This window comes from Myxine glutinosa, chromosome 7, assembly GCF_964187855.1.
Source record: "Myxine glutinosa chromosome 7, kmMyxGlut1.1, whole genome shotgun sequence".
Classification (NCBI taxonomy): domain Eukaryota; kingdom Metazoa; phylum Chordata; class Myxini; order Myxiniformes; family Myxinidae; genus Myxine; species Myxine glutinosa.
This window is the reverse complement of record NC_136267.1, coordinates 58717075-58731833: the sequence shown is the minus strand read 5'-3', so window position 1 is coordinate 58731833 and position 14759 is coordinate 58717075. Positions and strand designations below refer to the sequence as shown.

Genomic DNA, 14759 nt, shown 5'->3' with positions numbered 1-14759 from the left:
GTCATCGACATCGGCGGCAGGTCGGACCGGATTACGGTGGACCGCCTCAAGCCGGCGCACGTGGACATCGACCAACCGCCACGGTTGGCCCTTCCGCCGCGGCGAGGCCGCCCCCTGTCCACGGTGCCCCCCACTCGACCGCCCACCACCACACCGGACCCCCCCCCCCCCACGACCCGCCAGGGGTCGCTTCGGCCGGGTCATCAGGACCCCCCTCAAATTGACCCTGCCGGTGCAAGTTGATTCTGGGGGGACGTGTGTTGCGGCTACCGCTGGGTTTACACAATCGACTTGCACCTACCAAGGACGCGGAGCGATCACCATGCCGGGCTCGTCCAGGACGCCCGGGCAGGCCCGCGCTCAACTTGCCAGGCCTCGGCCGGGACGCCCGGGCATGCCCGCCCTCGACTTGCCAGGCCGCGGCCAGGACGCCCAGCCACGCCCCCTCTCGCCTTTCCCGGGCAAACGCTCCGGGATAATGTGTGTATATATATTGCTGCCCGATAAACGGGCTTTTCAGAGTACCCGAGTTGTTTTGTGACAATATCGAAACTCGGACGAATTCCAGCTTTTTGTCGCGTCCATTCTTCCGACTACGTGGGAGCACAGCTCCTTCACCATCTTGATTGGGTGACTCAACCTTTAATCCTAATATGCGTACAGACATCTGGAATGACAATTCCAAGATCAAACCATATGTGTTGGTCAGATATCCACAACACTCATTACCCTGCACTTGTGAAGTGAAAACAGGGTTAAGCATTCGGTTGCGTATGTTGTGCGTACGTGTCTGCATTTATAAAAAAATTATTTTTTTCGGCAACCGTTGGTCCAATTGGCACGAAATTTTACCATAAGAGTGGGTGCCTCCACCTGTGGAATATTTTAATGATAATTATGATGTCATAGGTCACGTGGTACAGGTGCCATCTTGGAAAAATCGAAAAGGTTGCACCTCTATATCTCTGAAAACCGCTCCATGGAAAAAATTGCAACGTGGCTCATTGTGAAGAACTCCATAATGGGGAATAGGTGTTGTCAACAATGACGTCATTGGTGTCATAATTATGACGTCATAATTCGACAGGGACAACACTTAGTCTGATCAGTTTGAAATTTATTGAGTGTGATCTATGCAACAATTACATTAGTGAATATAAATTTATGATGTCATCGCTCACGTGGTCTGGTAGCCATATTGGATCAAAGAAGAAGAAAAACGTTTGAAAACAGAAGAGTTGACTGTGCAGGGTAAGTATTCCATGAATACCATAGTATTGTTATGAATTTTGGGGTAGTGATATATAGATTCAGGTAGATCTGCATAGGTAGGTGCTCGGATGATCGTGGGTAGAAAGAACCACTTTGATGTACATAAGTCAGGGACCTGTTTAGCCCGAATATCGGATTAAGTGTATATTCGTCCCCGTTAGGAGGAATGGGGCGTGTTAACTAGTGTAGGGATTATGTTAATCCCCTTGTGATCTATCCTTTGGCTCTTTTGGCACTGCACCATAGACACGAGTCAGGCCCATTAGTACACTGATTAAATCCCCCCCCTCCCCCCTCCCCTCCCCACAATAAAACTCACCAGAAGCCAGTTCGGAGCACTGCTGATGGAACCGCGGCCAGCTACAGCGCCAGCTTGTATGGCAACATCGAAGCAAGCAGCAAATGACACGCCCAGAGGGGCAGCGATTGGACGGGAGAAGCGACGCACTGATTGGCCATGGACCGATGGCAGGAGGGAGAAGCGACGCGGCCATTGGTGGAGAGCTAAGCCTGTGGTGTTGGCCGGCAGGGGTTGGAGGAGAGGCACCGAGCACGTCAGGACCCGACGTAAAAACAACGGCGGGCCGGCATTTTGCCCCTCTTGTTTTGGATCCCTTCATGCCCGGACCTCGCTCGCTACTGCCCTCGCGATTCCTCTACCTCGACCTCTTGCCCTCACGCCTTCCTTCACCCTTGAATCTCTCTTCTTTCTGATATGGACGTTGGGTGCATCGCAGTTTCCGTGCCGAATTTGTGAGGACATTGCACGGCTGAGGAAGCGGGTTACACACCCACTCATTGGCGTCGCGCGGGAGGCCTTATCGAGGCCTAGTGAACAAGGGCACGTCGAGGCCTTCTTCCCGCCAACACCGGAGCCACGTCCGGAGTGCACACTCGGGGCTGGACGATCACTGCCAAGGCACCAGTTGAGCTAAGTGCAAGGCTTACACAGTTATTTTCATTCCACTTTATTTTATCCCTGTGTCTGTGTCTAAGTCTGGTGTGAGGGATCCCAACTTCAGACATTTATTTACTGTCGCGTTTATTGTTACCGGCATTCCGTTAAATAAACCTGTTTATTTTTGTACATTCTAAATCCGTTTTTCGTTTGTTATTTTTGCAGGTTTGAAGACTCCTCGGCGGATCGCTCAGGTAAAAGCTTCTTCTTCTTCTCTTTCCACCCCCGCGCATATACAGTGCGTATCAAAAAAAAGGTAATCCGAATTCAAGGGGTTAATATGCAAGGGTTATTTATTTTGACAATTTACATGTTGTTTACTAATTAAGAGGAGATCCTCAGCTTTCCATTGATACCTTCCATGCATCATTGCTGTCACACATGACTGAGTACATGTTCATTGAAAATGACAAGTTCAAATCACATTTTTACAAGTTTGGCTAATCGATGCAAGTCAGGATAATTGGTGCAAAATGAACGTCAGAAGCGAACTTTTCTCAGGAATGATTGGCCTTTATGCACCCACACCTTCAATATGTCCACCTCCCCTTTAAACACAAAGCTCACAGCGGGGGAGCATGCCCTGAACTGCTCGTCTCACCATAGCCGGGTCATTGCACAAAGTATCCACTTCATGTCGAATACGGTCCTGCAATTCGTCAAGATCACGGGGAGAAGTTACGAACACCTTGTTCTTTAAATGTCCCCAAAGGAAATAATTACATGGTGTGAGGCCAGGTGATCTTGGTGGCCATTCCACTGCATGGTTGAGAGCGATGACTCGGTCTCCAAAGAGTTCCCTCAGTCGATCTCGGGCAGCGATAAGATGATGTGCTGGGGCGCCGTCTTGGGCCCACCAGAGATATCTGAAGACACCACGAACCTGTCGCTCAAAGTTCCCCTCCAGCTGCGGTAAAACTTCATCATTGATCATCTGCAGATACCTGTTACCATTGACATTCCTTTGAAAGAAAAATGGTCCGATTACCTGACCACTTCCACAAAGTCCCAACCAAACAGTCCACTTTTGTCGATTCATGTTGGTGTCAAAATTAAATTTCGGGGGTTGTCCTGTCGGTGCATATTCAAGAACATTATGGGTATTGACCTTGCCATCCATGGCGAAAGCAGCTTCGTCGCCGATAACGAGATACCGCAGGAAATTTACATCTGCTTCGCAACGTGCTATCAACCATCCGGCAAGCACCAGCCTCCTGGCAAAATCCTCTGGCGTAAGTTGATGCCGGATGTGAATCCGATATGGATGTTGGTGGAGGTCCAGTCTTTTGATTCGGTTGAATGTTGCCCAAGGCAAGCCCGTCCCATTTCGTCTTGTGCTGGTATCCCGAGGATGCTCCAAAACTTGCTGCCTTACTGCTGCAATGTTCATTTCCGATCGCCCAGTGCGCCTCCTACCAGAATTCCCCTTGTTGCGGTTGAGGCTAGTGCCATGCTCTTGGTATTTTCTAACATTCGCCCAGATGGTTTTGGCTGCTGGAGGCTCCCATTCTGGGAAACGTTCCCAGAACGCATCACGAGTTCGCTGCAAACTTCCAGTTTGGTGAAAGGTTGTAACCACGGAGGTCCGCTGTTCAGTCGTAAGTTGAACCATCTTTTCAATGACTCAGACTGTCTCTAAAACCATACACTGTAGGCCCATCTTAAATACCCATCTTAAACAAAGGATGATGCAACCAACGATTACCAGACCAGCTTAACAATTTTACATAATCAACTTGGCAGTCAACAAGTAATGCGTCCATTTCAAACTGTGTTGCATCGATTAGCCAAACTTGTAAAAATGCGATTTGAACTTGTCATATTCAATGAACATGTACTCGGTCATGTGTGACAGCAATGATGCATGAAAGGCATCAATGGAAAGCTGAGGATCTCATCATAACTGGTAAACCACATGTAAATTGTCAAACTAAATAACCTTTGCATATTAACCCCTTGAATTCGGATTACCTTTTTTTTGATACGCACTGTATATAGTCAAGTCCGCTATTGAACTGAACGCCTCCATTAACGCTCGCTTTGGCTATTCATGATTTCCCGGTCTTCGCCGAGGGGAATCACAGGACAGTATAGTATTCAAATGAATAGCAGGGTAAGTAGTTAATCAAAGTAATTAAATCGAGCCAGTTTCTTTGAGACCCGTGTCATGATGGTTTCCAGAGTAGACTTTCGACTGGTCACCTCAAATAAAGACAAGTAAAACGCAAGTAAATTTGCTCCGCAAACTATGGTATTATACAGTGCTGCCGAGAGAGACCAACATCACATTACTGAAACTAGACAAAATTCGAGCGAGAATAGCGACCAGGTTTGCTTGGATGAATAGAAACTGCACACGATAGTTTTAAAAAGGCAAAACAACAATGTAATTTACAAAAAAGCAAATTGACAAAACAAATGATCAGCAAAACAGCTCGACATTGAACAAGAAAGGGCTTGTCAATAAGATAATTATACTTTGCATACACCAAACGGTAGATAAGACAATTGGTTAAAGTCCGAACTCGAGACAAAACAAAAATTGCAATCCTTCACCCCACATAGGTGACTAATTAATCAATAAAGGCAGATGAATTAATGCAGATTGGGCAACATAAAGCACCAAACTTCACCCCACGGAAAATCCAGAGAAAAATATCGAATCATCACGTGTCACACAGGTTAACGGCTAACGTAACACACCAAGAACGGCGCGAGCCACACCAATCGGTCCGAAGGCCCTAATGTGGACAAACGCGCGTGTGCGAACCAAGAGGGATGTCGTTGCTGTAGATCCCCTCCTTTTCGTGCCCTAAACTCAGGTGGGAGCAAGTATAGTATGCAATGCAGAACAATTTAATCATAGATAGAATCCATTTTGTCATGGCAAGCGCACATCACTAGCTTTATCTACTTTTATTCTAGAGCTCATATGTAATAACTAACCGCATGCCATTTGCAGGTTTTTAACTCGGTAAACACAAGAACATTGCTTTCCTTGAAGTTATCATTCGGTTATCTTGAGGTTATCTACCTGCAGGCAAAATCACTCAAATATGCTAGTAGAATACTACAATGTAACAAAAATCAAAAGCGTTAAGGTTTTGATTTCATATTTTTGTTGTTGTTGTTGTTGTTGATGTAGCAACACGGTAAACTAGGCCGTGCACATCAAAGATCTACGTGTGTTACAAAATGATACGGATATGCTTTCAGACGTGTTTAACATTCCTTAACTGTTGTCGAACTAGGAGGGTTGTCCAAGGTTAATTTGCACTTTTTGTTGCAGTAAACGTAACAAGTGGAGTTAATGAAGCGTATCGTATTTTACGTATTTTAAGATATCCGTACGCATTTGTTCCATCGGGGATTCACTTTATAATGCCAGGAGCAGATGGATCTTTAGAACAGATGCATTGCCATTTCAGCACATCTGCTGTAATATCCTCATTGTTGTGGAAATTGTGTGATGCCTGCAGACGCTCCTTCTGGTTCGGTTGTCCGAACATATGGTAATCGCACTGCGAGATGTCTGGACCGTGATGGCAAAGCATTGGCCATCCCAAGTGAATTTCGACCAAACACGAATACTCTGAACTCGCCTCTTGCTTGTTTTTTTAATCAAATTTGATTTATGCATGAATGGTGGTTGGTTCCACTCTTCCAATACCGATACACAGTTCCGTTGCAATATCACGCACGTTGATGCAGAGATTGCCCAAAATCAAGTGTTCGACGAAGAGTAGGCGAGCTATCGCCGGCACCCTGGGCAGATTCAACATTCCTAATGCGGCTTACAGGATGTAGCACACCCAGCAAATGATGCAAATAGATGCATGTGACCATGTTAATCACCAATTTCAAAACTTCGTACACCACTCGCTGGCTTGTACATGGTGGACACTTATTACTAAACTGTAGAGCACGTCGCTTAGACACGTTTCATCTTATTTAGCATTTGTCTACAGCGGAAACGTAAATGCATGACAATGCTCCCCAGCACGACATACTTACTGCTTGCCTCCATTTTGGAAATACCCAGAATGCATTGCACAGCCTTTGATGTCGCTTCACGTGCGAATTACCAAGTATTTTGTCCATTTCTACTCCGCACGCTTCTGGTGTTCGGTAGTTTTTTATGATCCCCTAGAGGCCGAGAGCAAAAAGTGCAGGTTAACAATGAACCGCCCCTCACATTTAATGTACCAGGCAATGCAATGGGTCAAATGTTAAGCAGGGACATGCGAAGCTCTAACACCCACCCTATACCCCACCCTCCGACATGCCACCCTCTGACCCGACCCAAACCGCATAACAATAATTTGAAAAGCGCAGGCGTCTTGTTTTATAGCCAAAAATAATTTAAAAAGCCTGAGCCGGCAGCGGTACTTCATTTCCTTTTTATCTACGGTCTCATAAAAGAGCAAATTTCAGTCTTCTGTACAGTAATATTAAATATTTACAGATGATGAAAGAGCCAAGAATGCACACCTTTACTACATCTAATCAATTAAAATAGAAGACTATCTAAGTGTGTGCAATATTACCAGCTTGCAGTAAAATAAACATATAGGCTAAAAGTCTATCCATGGACCAACGCTCCCTGTTAGTAGCGATTAGAAATGGAGCAGAAATTATTCACAAAGCACTCGTGATTTATAAAGTGCATTCTGCTAACGGGTTCAAACAGTCGGTACTACATTGCGCGATTATAGCACGGTGGATCATGCTAATTCTATTGTATAATCGACATTTTCCTGCAAAATGCTTACATATCAGGCAACAATGGGAAAGTGTCGTCCAAAATGCAAAAACAACCGTTAGGAGGACTGGAGAGTTTGCAAAACGGTTCCGTTACCCGTCAAATGTTTCACAAACCGCTGTGTTCCCTACCCATGTCTGTCCTATATAAATAGGAAGCAGTGTTGCATGGTTGGCAGTGACGGCACAGACGTCGCTATAGTCAGACGCGCAAGATTTCAAGGCAGTTGTTATAGCATATGGCGATCCAGTCGGGCTGTGTCGAGGCCCATTGGACGTTGTTGATCTCGCCCTCGGCTGTGTAGGCAAGGATCGGGTCCTCAATGGCACGAGGCATTTGCTGAATATCCCAGATGAGCGCCTGATGGTCATCAGCTGGATCAAGGGGAACGGATTGGGATGAGGGTGAAGGTAAGCATTAATACATTAGAACGGAAGGTTAGCGACTTCAAGGCAGCAGCAGAAACTATCACTTCCTGCCAAAACTCCGGTACCAGAACATCATTTTGGGAAGAATCTCCCACTCTGGAACGGTGACCTTCCCTAGACACCGCACACCAATGTTTAATTTGGCATTGGTGAGAGAAATTGTATTTAATGACTTCTTTGACTATTACCTCTTAAAAAATATTATTAATGCAACCTTCACATACACGGATTATTCTTACGAGTCCTTACGGATCGCCAACTCGGTCAGTTGCAAGCATCCGTAAATAACTCGCTGGTATCCGTAGATAACTCGTCACAACTCGCAACAACTTTTGACATATGAAAAATCATCTTCCGTTATTTACGGATGCTTGCGATTGACTACGAGTTGGCGATCCGTAAGGACTCGTAAGAATAATCCGTGTATGTGAAGGCACCCTAAACTCAATAAAAACTTTGAGTTTAAATTTGCTTATGATAGGAAATGTGGTTAACTACTCTATACATAAGGTTAGATCAAACAACTTCTGCCATGATGAAGGCTTCACAATTAGAAGGCAGTGCGTGGGATTGGAGATTCTTTGAATGGTGTGTAAACAAAATCTCAAAGAATTGCTGGGAATGAGGACCGGACCGGGGCTCACCGGCTGTGCAAATGTGGCAGGAGGAGTGCGGTGCCCAGGCGATGCCATTCACGCACGCTCGGTGGTTGTTTAACCGTGCCACGGGAGTGCATGGTACACGAACATCCAGTATAATCACCTGCCGGCCCATAAGGATGTCAGTCAAACGCTTCTTTCATCTTGGTTTCGCACATTATTACTCGGTGTCACGGCAAGTTACCTCCAGGCCATCCATGGCCATGGTACCCAGGTAATTTGGGTCCTGCTTGTTCCAGCAGAGACGAAGGAGAGGCCGGTGCTGAGGGTCTTCGTAGATGATGGTGCTGTGCTCCAAGTGCCTCAGGTCGAACATACGAACGGAACCATCGGCCCCCACCGATGCAAACATGTCCCTACCGCCACCAGCACGGCTGAACGCAATGTCGTAAACCTGCCCAAGGGCAAAGCAATATCGGTTTCCATAAATAAACAAGACGTCACGCAGAGCACGATACTTGCAAAATCCCCTCCCCCCCCAAAGAAAGTTGCCACAGATACATCAAATTGTCCATTTCATTAAGATTAAAACTGACCATCTTAATCAAAGCTCAGGACAATCGGATTAAAATTGATGATTTTTCTGATGAAAATTGATATTAGAAGTTTGACCTCGAGTTGACCTTTCACCTTTTGACCTGAAAAATAGTTGGTTTCTCAATTCACTGAGGCAATGTGCAATTGCTGTTTCATCTTCAAATCAATTGGATGAAAATTGATGATTTTTTAGATGAAAATTGATTATTTTGGAAGTTTGACCTTGCTTTGACCTATTGACCTAAAAAATAGTTCGTTTCCCAATTTGGTGACTCGATATGCAAATGCTGTTCAATTTTCAAGTCAATCGGATGAAAAATGCCGATTTTAGAAATTTGAACTCAAAATGACCTTTGACCTCAAAATCAATAGGCGTCTTCCTTCTGACCAACTCTACAATCTGATGAAGTTTCATAAAGATCAGTTTAAAACTGTGACCTGTAGGTGATTGACAGACAGACAGACAGACAAACAGACAGAACTAGAACGGGCACTCGGTAGAGCGCATACCTTCGCCGCAGCTACTGTTCTGTACTTGGCATGGGAGTGTAGGGAACAGAACAGTGAACAGTTTGGTGCTGATTTCATGCAAATCGGATAAGAATTGACCGAGTTATGACAAACAAGATCGGGCATTGAATTCTGAACATTTTGGCATTAGTTGCATGCCAATTGGATAAAAATTGACCGCGCTATGGTAAAAATACGATTTTGACCTTTTCGTGACCTTGACCTTGACCTTTGACCCGATTGCTCCCAAAATCTAATCAAATGTGTCCCGTATAATAACCAATCTACCCACCAAATTTCATGCAATTCGGTTGAATACTTTTTGAGTTATGCGAATAACATACACACACACACACACACACACACACACAGACATACAAATAAATACACAGCGATCAAAACATAACCTTCCGCTTTTGCGAAGGTAATAATGCACAAGACCAACCGATATACTTGAAAAATCTTCGATTTTGCAAGTAATAAAAGGTTCCGTTATTATGCTAGCTAAGCAAGTAGGAGGCAAAACATTAAACTCTTTTGCTAACACCGTTTATCAATTGCCATCAGTCTCGTTAGATATAACTGTGGTGTTTGAGCAAATTGTACAGAACTTGGAGGAAATGTCTGACCTATTAATCCATCATTTAATAATGTAATAATAACACTCACTTCATCCTCGAATGGAACGACCAATATTTACCAAAAGCAAATGAATCTTTTTGTGATTTATTGAATCGTACAGTATAACCATGCTAGCAGTAAAACATTGTGAGTTCATGAAAGACATTCGTAAACTACCCCCACATTCCCCGTCCCCCTCACATACCTCCTTGTCATGAGCAATGAGCTGCGTCTTAACGTGTCCTGACACGAGGTTCACTCTTCCCAGTACTTGGCCGGTCTCAAGACCCCAGATGGTACACGTTGTGTCGATGCTTGATGTTCCTGTTGACGTGACAAAGTTTCATCAAAACATCACTCAGACACCGAGGTCTCACCGTCCTGACAATGGCCATGATGCCTCAGTTGGTGAACATCAACACCTTCATATTTTGGATAAAATTTAAACGAATCTAAGGATGGCACCAAAGTATTGTCGCGCAACTCCGGTTAACATTAGAGTCGCGGATAGCCTAAACGGTCTTATTCGGAGGCAACAACCCAAACACGGATTGTACTTTATGTCGCACGGGAGGGAGAAGGAAAATGGAGGCTGTGGAAGCGCTTACCTGCGAAATGGCGATCCTGTCGGGGAAATCAACTCAAGCGGGCTCAGGTGTACAGGGAATATAAAAATAATATAAGGGTTTATTAAAGTAAAAAGGCAAGGACAGGAAAAGCACGCGCCGGTAATGAATATCCTAATTGGGACGTCCCCACACGACAGATCTCAACCACAGACGAGGGAATATGAATACCAAAATAACACGTCTCGTCATGTACAGTGTAAACGCGGAGCTCGGCCTTATCTGTCTGTAGTCTTGTATGGTTTGCCGTCCAACACGGCTCCGTTCGGCATCCCACGCGGCCCTCTCCGACCGCCTCCGAGCACCACCAGGCCTCGCTCCACGCTCCGATCCTCTCGCTGCCCACGAGGTCCGTGCACCAAGCACCACGCGTCCAACGCAGGCCCGCGAGCTCCACACAAGGTCGACCCTCAACTCGAGCACGAACACAGAACGACGAAGAACGGCAAAAAGGGGAAGAGAGCGCAAGTCCACTGCACGCCAAGTGCCGCTTTGAGCCAAATCCAAGCCAACGAAGCAACTCTCTGCCTGTGCGAACTCAACTGCCGGCCAACTCACTCACTCAACGAACGTCCTGCCGCCCCTCGTATCACTCCGCGGCGGTGACGTCAGCCTTGGCATGCCACCCAATCAGTGGCCTCCACCAAATCACAGGCCTGTGGTGTGGTCATAGCACGTGGCACTCAATCTGGTTAGGCCCGTCGGAGGTGCAAATGGCGGCGGCCATGCGGCGGTGTCCTGGCCTTTCGAAGTCATGTCAGGGGAGGGCGTTATTTAGTGTTGTACTCGGGACCTATCTACGTGTCTACAGGGTATGCGTTGCCATAAGGGACAAAGGCTTGATTGCCAGGTGTGACACACAGGGGTTTATTCTTAATCCCGACACTACTTATCACTCGAACCTCCTCCTGGTAGATTCACAAGTATACATCTTAACCCGACAAACGCCTACACATAATAACTTAAAGGTACATAGTGGGTTCTAGCTATCGCGACATCTCGAAGCATGTTACCTATTCAGATCTAGCTGCTCTACATATTGCTCTACCCCCCTGATGTAAAAGTATTTAACACTCTCACAGTTTCAATGTAAATGAAGAAGAGTAGAAATGAGAGCTTTCCCATTGGCAAATTGAAAAGTTTTGTCTTGGAGACCGCAGCAGTGGTCGGCCCTGTTTAATCAAACCTGTGACAAACTAGAACAGCACCTGGTAGAGTGCATACCTCCACCTGGCTGAACCGTTTATGTTTTGGATCCACTGATAGGTTGGATCTGGATTTGGACCTGAACCAAAATCTAATCGACTTGTTCTCATCACCTAACCAACTTTTCCACCTCGTGTTGTCATAATCCATCCACAACTTTTTGAAATATCGTGCTAAATATCGTTTTTGGCCGTCAGGGGAACGGATTGGGATGAGGGCAGTCGTCATATTCGGACAACCCACCTAGAAGGTTGGGATCCACCTCGTTCCAGTCGAAAGACGTCAGCGGAGCACAGAAGTCGGAGTTCTTGTTGTTGTTCAAAAGACACTCGAGTCTCGTCTCCGTATCGCCCACCTGTATGCACGGAACACGTCTGTCAATCACAGGCATAGCTAAAACTAAAAGCAGTTGCAGAGCAAATGCAGGCAAACGAGCTTGATCGTCATTTACTTTAAACTCAACCCTTGCATTACATTGGACCAAATTATTGGGGAAGGCAGCATGGCCGAGAGGTATGCACACTCGCCTACCTGTCTAGCCTGGGTTCAAATATCAGCCCAGATACTAACTGTCATCCTGGTGTTTCGCAGGCAGGGTGAGGAATCAATCTGTGTGCCATTCCTCTAAGAAGAAGAACCAAAAACACTCCTTTCGTGTCTTCAGACATTCAGTTTTTCCTTAGCTAGGGGGCACAATCCTGGACGGGTCGCCACTCCAACGCAGGACACTCGAATGGCTCATTCTTCCCAGTAAGCTGCTACTGAATTTGCTAACTTCGGAAGGATGACAGGTTGAGACAACCCAACTGGTATTATTTTAACAGGATGACAGTTCCTCAAACTCAGGACCCGAAGACCTAGAGTGTGCCGCCTTACCTGTTAAGCCAACACCAGACCTAGCCGTCCCTCGGACAGGCGTTAAAATGAACGTCTCATGTGCCGGAACTAGTTGTTCGACGTTAAAGATCCCACGGGGTTCTTCACCAAGAGTAGGCGACTAACCTACAGGGGGGCACTGCATCAGTGGCACAAGAGACGCATACTGAAGAAGAAGCAAATTCAAAATGATAATAATAAACCCCCTAATCAGAGGGAAACACTTGCAATACCTGGAGAGTGTAAATGTGTTACAGGAAACGAGGAATGCTCTTCCTTTGGTGTAATCACAGGAGTTTAATAAATAAATGTCCACGTCGACCACCTTGGTTTTTACTTCGCATTACATAATAACATAGTACAAGTACTAGTACTAGTAGTGATCTGCAGAGCTGTCAGTGATTGATAAGAGGTGTTCGGTCCAGGACTCCAGGTGCTTAAGTTCCAATCTCTAGGCAGCAAACGCTCAGGTAACATTGCTCCATTTGACACGGGGGATGTCGGGGGGTCTCTGGGCAAACATGTCACGTGTACTTATCAACGTCCTCAAACATATCGTGACGCAAATCTCAAAATGCGTTGCCATGGCAACCTCTTAGTAACGATCGCGCATTCCCTGGAGACGGCATGGGGATTCTATTTAGTATGATGGGGTGGATTCCCCACGGTTAACATAGCAATCTGAACAATAAAAGCAACTTTTATGAACATGAACAGATATATGTATCAAGCAATGCAAACGCGCTTTAAATTTCCAAAAAAAAACACGAATTTCAAAAATGAACTTTCCTTGGAATCAAGAATTTAACAATTCGCAAGGAAATACATCAACGTGACTCGGAATCGATAGCTAGCCATTTAATTCGCGCTCAACGAGGGAAAAATCGGGTTCAGGGCCACTGCAGAGCCTTCCAAAGAGACGCGCTTTTCGCGAAAACCCGCTGTACAAAATGGCCACGACGGGCACGCACCCTCCACACGCGCAGGTAGTCCCCACTGGTCGCCACCAAGTCCGGAAAGACACCCTTGGTATCCGGAATCCACATGACCTTGGTGGTCGGGTACGGGTGGTCGAAAGTACTTTTGCACACGAACTCCGAGCTCTCCTCATCGAGCCCCACGATCTGTACTTTGTTGTTGTATTCCTCCACGAAGGAACCCAGGGCCAGGCGGAAGCGTTTATCGGGCCGCACGCTCCAGTTCATGGCGTACACCGTCCACGGTGCCTCGTACTTGTAGATCTCTTTGCGTTTGCCGTGCATGCTCATGGTGAAGCGGAAAATATTACGTCGAAGACGTTCCTTGACAACACTGCCCGCCTCCCTTAACGGCTTTGTCTCTGCAGCTTGAGGTACATCCGGGTACCCAAGCAGTGCTTGAGAACGGTAGACTTCTTCTTCCTCCTAAAGGGAGCGTGAAATTCTACCGGGATCAAACGCAACGATAACGCGTTTATTTAATTTATCCGAATATGTTATCAGTTTATCATCAAAGGAGGGTTTCACTTACCTGTTTACAATTTCCACAGGAAATCAACGGTCCACCACGTCGTAGAGGGGGGACGTACCAGTCGAGCTGATCTATACATCCCAAACGTCCGATATGCAGGAAATGTTGCGTACGAAATGACATTTAACTGTTTTATGCTGCTGTATCATACATACCCTCTCGTCCTTCTATAAAGGAAAAGTAAACAAGAAAGGGGTATACCCGTTGTCATCATCATTAATAATGGTATTTGTAGAGCAATTGATCCCATGATGATCATTTTCATTAATTAATTTCTCACGGTACTTTTATGTATTTGTGTGAATCATAAAATCTACAACACGTGGATCATGTTACCAAAAAAAAAAAACGGATTTAATTTATTAAAGACCTCGATAAGATCCCCTCTGAGGCGCTGGTACTCCATGGAGTAGCGGTTTAGGAGGGAAAGCCTGACATGGTACGGGAGGGCACGGAGTCCGACAACCATCCGGGTCACGATAGGTCCTCTGCCTTTTCGGTGGTATTCGGAAGAGATCTGTGTAATATGAAAGCTAAATCTTGAACGGTTTTTTGAAATATCATGTACACAAGCCAAGTTACCGAGATGGTTGCCATGGCAACATAATTCAGTCAATCGCAGCCTTGATCTAATCAGGCTAACACAATGTCATGAGGAATAGATATCTGCAATATGAAAGCGAAATGTTCAACGGTTTTTTAAATATCGCAGACACAAAAGTACGTGGACGGATGATCGGTCGGTCGTTCGGAACGAGCTCATTTTAATGTCCACTCGTCTTGACGTTGTTGGGG

General features: G+C 45.8%; 1 protein-coding gene across 1 annotated transcript; it reads right to left on the bottom strand.

Annotated features, from left to right (window-relative positions):
• Positions 1-4593: 4593 nt before the first annotated feature.
• Positions 4594-13843, bottom strand: DCAF7 (DDB1 and CUL4 associated factor 7). Its single transcript, XM_068098161.2, has 6 exons — positions 13427-13843; positions 11823-11934; positions 9953-10071; positions 8264-8473; positions 8065-8182; positions 4594-7366 (listed from the first exon to the last, which is right to left on the bottom strand). Exons 1-6 carry the CDS (start codon positions 13721-13723, stop codon positions 7194-7196), a joined length of 1029 nt encoding a protein of 342 aa, XP_067954262.1. The 5' UTR covers positions 13724-13843; the 3' UTR covers positions 4594-7193.
• Positions 13844-14759: the final 916 nt, after the last annotated feature.

Excerpts from the sequence above, each read along its gene's own strand:
- DCAF7 (XM_068098161.2), bottom strand. The coding sequence starts at position 13,723 with ATGAGCATGCACGGCAAACGCAAAGAGATCTACAAGTACGAGGCACCG. Across the intron at positions 11,935-13,426 it reads ACTACCTGCGCGTGTGGAGG|GTGGGCGATACGGAGACGAG; the intron begins GTGCGTGCCCGT and ends CCGTGCATACAG. Across the intron at positions 10,072-11,822 it reads GGTGGATCCCAACCTTCTAG|GAACATCAAGCATCGACACA; the intron begins GTGGGTTGTCCG and ends TCACGTCAACAG.